The sequence below is a fragment of the Pristis pectinata genome, chromosome 6 (genome assembly GCF_009764475.1).
Source record: "Pristis pectinata isolate sPriPec2 chromosome 6, sPriPec2.1.pri, whole genome shotgun sequence".
Lineage (NCBI taxonomy): Eukaryota > Metazoa > Chordata > Chondrichthyes > Rhinopristiformes > Pristidae > Pristis > Pristis pectinata.
The window spans coordinates 112,408,696-112,415,674 of record NC_067410.1 but is presented as its reverse complement, the minus strand read 5'-3'; the positions used below and the strand labels follow the sequence as shown (position 1 = coordinate 112,415,674).

The 6,979-nt window shown below is 51.3% G+C and overlaps 1 protein-coding gene across 1 annotated transcript; it reads right to left on the bottom strand.

Moving 5' to 3' along the window:
* Positions 1-258: 258 nt before the first annotated feature.
* On the bottom strand, positions 259-6,259 carry LOC127571513 (60S ribosomal protein L22-like 1). Its single transcript, XM_052017939.1, has 4 exons — positions 6,202-6,259; positions 4,339-4,440; positions 3,476-3,597; positions 259-511 (listed from the first exon to the last, which is right to left on the bottom strand). Exons 1-4 carry the CDS (start codon positions 6,208-6,210, stop codon positions 367-369), a joined length of 378 nt encoding a protein of 125 aa, XP_051873899.1. The 5' UTR covers positions 6,211-6,259; the 3' UTR covers positions 259-366.
* Between the last annotated feature and the right edge of the window lie 720 nt (positions 6,260-6,979).

Below are 6,979 nucleotides of genomic sequence, written 5' to 3'. Positions count from 1 at the left end.
TGCGGTCTGCAAGGTGGGAACAGATTTAAGAACTTTCAAAAGTAAATGGGAGGAACTCAGGAAGGAGAAAAACGGCAAAATTTGAGGAAAGAGGGAAGGGATTAATTGGAAAGCTTTTGAAAAGACAGCACGGCTAAACAGGCTGACTGCGTCCTCCTGTGCTGTGTGTCACTGCACCACTGAAGTCAACATCTCTCCCAAAGCCCTCAGCTGGTTTCTGTCCAGCAGATGAAAGAACATGTTTTCTGCAAAGTGGTCTTTCAGTATGTGATGTTTTATTAATAATTTAATAACTGTCTGTTTTTTTGAAAATAACACACTCCTTGCGTACAGAACAGTCCTTTGTCTGTCAGTCCCGGCACCCCTTCAATCCTCCGCTTCGGACTCCTCCTCCTCCTGGCTGATCTGGAAGTAGCGGAGCTCGTAGCTTTCCTTGTCAGAGGCAACCACTCGCAGCCAGTCACGCAAGTTGTTCTTCTTCAGGTACTTTTTGGTCAGGTATTTCAGGTACCTGAGGCATGAGAGAGAGAGTTGAAGTTTCAAACGCCTCACCTTCAGTCTCTGTGCAGTCATTCCCGAGTGATGCACACAATGTGCAGGCGAGCAGAGGGCTGTAAACACAGCTCAGTCACGAAGACCCACCTCCCCTCCATGCACTGTTTACATTTTCCACTGCCTTGGGAAAGCAGCCAACATAATCAAGGACCCCTCCCACCCCAGTCATTCTCCCCTCCTGCGCCCCCCCCGCCATTGAGCAGAAGATACAAAAGCTTGAGGACACGAACCACCAGACTCAAGGACAGCTTCTATCCCACTGTTATAAGATTCTTGCATGGACCTCTTGTACAATAAAGATGAACCATTGATCTCTCAATCTGACTATTGAATGGTCCCCTCGTACAATAAGACAGACCCTTGACCTCACAATCTACATCATTATGATCTTGCACCTTATTGTCTGCCTGCACTGCACTTTCTCTGTAACTGTAACACTTTATTCTGCATTCTATTACTGTTTTCCCTTGTACTACCTCAATGCTCTGATGTGGTGAAATGGTCTGTATGGATGGCAAAGTTTTTCACTGTATTTCAGTACATGTGACAATAATAAACCAATCGACATCATCATGGCCCTTGCACCTTATTTGTCTGCCTGCACCTTCTCTGTAACCCTAACACTATATCCTGCATTCTGTTTTCCTTTTGTACTACCTCGCTGTACTTAGGTATGGAATGACCTGTCTGGATTACATGCAGACCTCAGCACATGTGACAATAATAAACCAATTAAGCCTTGCCCAAGACCAAGCACACAGCCTGCCCTGGATAAACCAAAGATGCATCTGCCCTCTCAGATGGACACAGAAGACCCCATGAGCAATAATACAGCAGGTTGCTCCCCCCACTCTCCTGTGACATCGGTGAGACAGATGGGACATTATCATACAACTGCTCCAGGAACTTGAGTGTGCAAACCAGCACTGATGAGTGGGCAACACTGGAAACAGGGGCAGGCACTTTTGGATTTACCAGAGGATCAGCCTCAGCGGGGCCCTCACAGTCTCCAGTACCACCCCAGTGCTTCCTCTCCTGCCTCAGCCCTCACCTTCCTTGAAGAGCTCAGGGTGCTGGAAGCCACCACGGCCAAGAGACCCAATGCAAGATTCTGCAGCGAGCAGGCACGACCCTCTGAAGTGGGGTACTTGAAGTACCAATCCGCACTGCACCAAGGCACTGGGCAAGACTCAGAGCCTGCTCTGGTCTACATTCCCGTCAATCACTAAGGATGACAGAAAATAAACACATGGAGCCCCTAAAACCTCTGTTCCCAAACCACCTGTTAGAATCGACTGAAAATCCCAACAATTTCTGGCTGATGCAGCTCAAAGCAGTTCTAAATTTATTTTCCATTAAATCATAAGATATAGGAGCAGAATTAGGCCATTCAGCCCATTCAGTCTGCTTCACCATTCAGTCATGGCTGATTTTTTTCAACGTCATTGTCCCACCTTCTCCCCATAACCCTTAACCCCCTTACCAATCAAGAATCTTACCCAATGACTTGGCCTCCACAGCCCTCTGTGGCAACGAATTCCAAAGACTCACCACCCTCTGGCTGAAGAAAGTCCTCCTCATCTCAGTTCTAAAGGGACGTCCCTTCATTCTGAGGCTGTGCCCTCTGGACCTGGACCCTCCCACTGATGGAAACATCCTCTCCACATCCACTCAGTCTGGGCCTTTCAATACCCAGAAGGTTTCAATGAGAACCCCCCTCATCCTGAACTCCATCCAGTACAGGCCCAGAGACATCAAACGTTCCTCAAATGTTAACCCTTTCATTCCCAGGATTATTCTTGTGAACCTTCTCTGGACCCTTTCCAGGGCCAACATGGCCTTAGATACGGGGCTCAAAATTGCTCATAATATTCCAAATGCGATCTGACCAACACCTTATAAAGCCTCAGCAGTACATCCTTGCTTTTATATTCTAGTCGTCCCCAAACAAATGTTAAGGGGGATTGGCAAGGCCAGAATTTACTGCCTACCATTAATTGACCTCAAGAAGGTGAGAGTGCTTCTTTAATTGACTGGCAGCACAGGTAGATAAGGTCGTAAAGAGAGCTTTTGGCACTTTGGCCTTCATAAATCAGGGCATTGAATACAGGAGTTGGGATGTTATGTCGAAGTTGTATAAGGCGTTGGTGAGGCCGCATTTGGAGTATTGTGTGCAGTTCCGGTCCCCTACCTACAGGAAAGATATCAATAAGCTTGAAAGAGTGCAGAGAAAATTTACACAGATGTTGCTGGGACTTGACGACCTGAGTTACAGGGATAGGTTGAATAGGTTAGGACTTTATTCCTTGGAGCGCAGGAGAATGAGGGGCGATCTTATAAAGATAGACAAAATTATCAGGGGTATAAATGGGGAGGTGGGGGGGGGGGGGGGAGAGAGAGAGAAAGCCTGCATCCTAAGGGTGGGTGAGACTAGAAGTAGAGGACACAGGTTTAGAATGAAAGGTGAAATATTTAAGGGGAATCTGCAGGGAAACTTCTTCACTCAGAGGGTAGTGCGAGTGTGGAACAAGCTGCCAGCGGAAGTGGTGGATGCGGGTTCAATTGTAACATTTAACAGAAGTTTGGATAGGACCATGGATGGGAGGGGTTTGGAGGGATATGGTCTGGGTAGATGGGACTAGGCAGAAGATCAGGCAGCATGGACGAGATGGACCGAAGGGCCTGTTTCTGTGCTGTAGTGCTCTATGACTCTATCCCCTGATCCTAAATATCTTGTGAATGCTGCTTAGATGGTGCATGTACCGTGATGCTGATATTACACATGTGCATATGACAATAAATTCGACTTTGACTTCTTATGAGCCCCAACTGACTTCCCTCCCATGGACCCTCTCTAGAGAGGTACACAGACACTAATCCACACAAGCCCTAGAGGAGGACAGATGGCGACGGGGCTCACCTCTTGGAGAACTGTTTGGCCGAGGTGACGGTGATCTGGTTTCGCAGGCGCTCGATCTGCACAACGCTGCCCAGGTTTCCGGCCTTCCCTCCAACCTTCACCTTCTCCCTCAGGAACTGCTCCTGTCAGTAAAACAAAGGCGTGGGACACTAGGGAAGGAACCCTAGGCACGAACTAGGGACGGCAACCCTAGTCAGAACAGGCAGTTAGCAGGGCCACAGCAATGACCAAGCTGAAACCCAGAGAGAATCCTGCTGCCCATTACACATTTCTTAAACTGCTTACTTCCCGCTACACCGAGAGACCAAGTGAAACCACCCACCGAACCCCAACATTAAAACCCCCACTACTACTTCTGGGCTACTTAGATGTATAATGTGAAAACTCGAGGCTGATGAAGGGATCACTGGTTTTATCATCTATGCTGGGGAGCTTTCCGTTAGAAGGGCAGGTAAACATAGAACAGTATAGTAACAGGCCCTTCGGCCTCCCATGTCTGTGCTGACCATGATACCAATTAAAACCAATCTACCTGCACATGGTCTACATCCCTCCATTCCCTGCTTGTTCACGTGTCTGTCTAAATTCCTCTTAAACCTTGCTATCATATCTGCCTCCACCACCTCCCCAGCAGTGCATTCCAGGCACCCACCGCTGTGTCCCCCACTCATCTCATTTAAACCTCCCGCTCCCACCTTAAACCTATGGCCTCTGGTATTTGACATTTCCACCCTGAGAAAACGACTCTGACTATACACCCTATCTATGCTGCTCAATGTTCTAGACTTCTATCAGAGGTACAGGGCATCAGCACCCTTTGGGGAAGGAGAAGGAACTGAAAGCCCAACAACTGAAGTCCTTACAAAGTTGGCAGAGTCAAGAATGCCATCTTCCACTGGGTTGGTGATGTTCAGCATGAACCGCCAAACCGGTTTCTTCTTGCCCTTGACCGTAGACTTCACCGTCTGTTGGGAGAGAGGAAATTCAACAAATCAAACCCTCAGCACCATCCGGGCATTGAGCTCAACAACCTCCGCACAATACAGGGAGTAAACATGTGTTCCCCACCACCTGAGCAGTCCCCACTGGGAGAGGGGTCCATCTGTAGGGCATATGTTACACTTCTAAATTTGAGGTGTAGGAAGGAAATAGTCAGTGGGGGGGTTGGCAGAGAACGAGAGGCAGGCAGCAGGAAATCAGAGGACGCAGTGCAGGAGGGACGAGGGGGAATTATAAGGGGACAGACAAGATCAGTGACAGCAGCAAGTTTTAAGAGAATTACTTTAGTTATGGGAAGACTTTGGACAGGATGGGCTGGTTCTCCCTAGAGTGAAGGAGGCTGAGGATGATCTGATAGAGGTTTGTAAGATTAAGAGGCATGGATAGCACAGTCAAAATATATTTTCCCCAAGGTAGGGTGCTGGAGCTGATCGAGGCCAAGAGTGGCCACTTCAGCCGTGACTTGGAGCTATTGCGCATTCTGACCAAGAGGGAATGTGAACCTTTTGATGCACTCTGTGAGGAGACAGAGCAAAAGGCACCTCACCACCTGCTGGGAACCACCTGACAACAGCACGGTGGTCTAGGGGCTCACTTAGTGATGGGGCAGGGAGAGGTAGGTGGGCTGAGAGATGGGGAGATCTGCTCAGTGAGTGGGAAGATTGACTGTTGGGGTAACGGCAGCGTTGGGATGCAGGACAAGTGCAGTGATGCATTTTGGGCAGTCAAACCAGGGCAGAACTTGCAGAGTGAATGACACGGCCCTGGGGAATGTTGGAGAACGGAGACCTAGGGGCACAGGTACATAGCTCCCTACAAGTGGTGACACAAGACAGGGTGGTGAAGATGGCATTTGGTACACTTGCCTTCATTGGAAGGGACACAGACATTGAGTGCAAGAGTTGGGACATCACATTGCACCTATGCAAGATGTTGGTTCAACTGCACTTGGAAGTATTGTGTGCAGTTCTGGTCTCCACACTATGGGAAGAATGTTATTGAGCCAGAGAGGGTGCAGAAAGATTTACAAGGATGTTACTGGAACAGGAGGGCTTGAGTTATAAAGAGAGACTGGACAGGCTGGGGCTTTTCTCACAGGTGTATAGGAGGCTGAGGGGAGATCTTGTAGAGCTTACACTTGTAAATTTGAGGTGTAGGAAGGAAATAGTCTATATCTATACAAGGTGGATGGTCACAGTCTTTCCCCCTGGGTTAGGGGCGTCCAAAACTGGAGGGCATAGAAGGTGAGAGGGGAAGGATCGAAAGGGAACCCGAGGGTGGTGGGTATATGGACCGAGCTGCCTGGGGAAGTGGTAGAGGCGGGTACATGGATGGGGAGGGTTTAGAGGAATATGGGCCAAATGGGACTGGCTCAGATGGGAATCCTGGTCAGCATGGACCAGTTGGGCCGAAGGGCCTGTTTCTGTGCTGTGGGGATGGAAGCCCTGCAGGACTGGAGCCCGGGGGGGGGACCCAGTGCACGGTCCGGGCTATGCTGAATGATGCCCGAGGGGGACAGCAGGGGCAGGACGGGCCGAAGGACCGGTCTCCCAGAAAAGGGGGGGGGGGGGGGAGGAGGTGTTTGGCCGGACAGTCCGGCCCGGAGGGGCCGAAGGGCCTCCCGCTGGGTTAATTCTCGGGGAGTTGGTGTTGAACGCCCCCGAGCCTCGGCGCCGCGGTGCCGGGCGGCCGGGAGGGGGGCCCCGGCCTCCCGCTCCCCCACATACCGGCGCCATCGCTCGCCGCCCCGGCGCGGAAAAGAGCGGCCGCCGCCCGCCGCCGCCTTATATACCCGACGCCCCACCCCAGCGCGCTGACCTCAGCACGTCCGAATCCGTGCGGGGGAGGGGGCCCGCATCACGTGACGGGGGGGCGCCGCGGCTGCCACGTGTTGCTCCCTGGGCTCCCCCCCTCCCGTCCCTGTGACTAGGTTCGGTCAGGGGCACACGTGGTGGGGCTGCAACCGGTTACAGAGCAATGCAGATCACCGGCTCTGCAGCGAGCAGCGACCACCCGCCTCCACTCGTTGCATTTTATTCATTCCCCCCACCCCCCCCCCCCCCCCCCCCAGTTTCTACCCCTCACCCACACACCAGGGGCAACTTAGTGACCAGTTAACCCACCAGCTCACCTCTCGCTGGGGTGTGGGAGGGAACCGGTGCATCGAGAGGGAACCCACGGGTCACAGGGAGAAGGTGCAAACCCCACGCAGGCAGCACCGAAGGTCGGGATTGAACCTGGGTCTGTGCTGCCTCGGGGGATGTCCAGTGTTAGGGTCAGGAATAAATCATTTGTTGGGAATTCAGCAGAAGCCTCCTTTCCCAGGGAAAAATGCTTTATATTTCCACTGCACCTTTCAAATCCTTCTCAGGAAGTGTCAAAGCTTCTGGCGGACAATACGTTAACTAAATATGGTCAGTGCTGTGCACAGCCCACAGCCAGCTCCCACAGACTGCATAACCTTTCCCTCCTGCTGGGATAAATACTGACCAGGATATCAGAGAC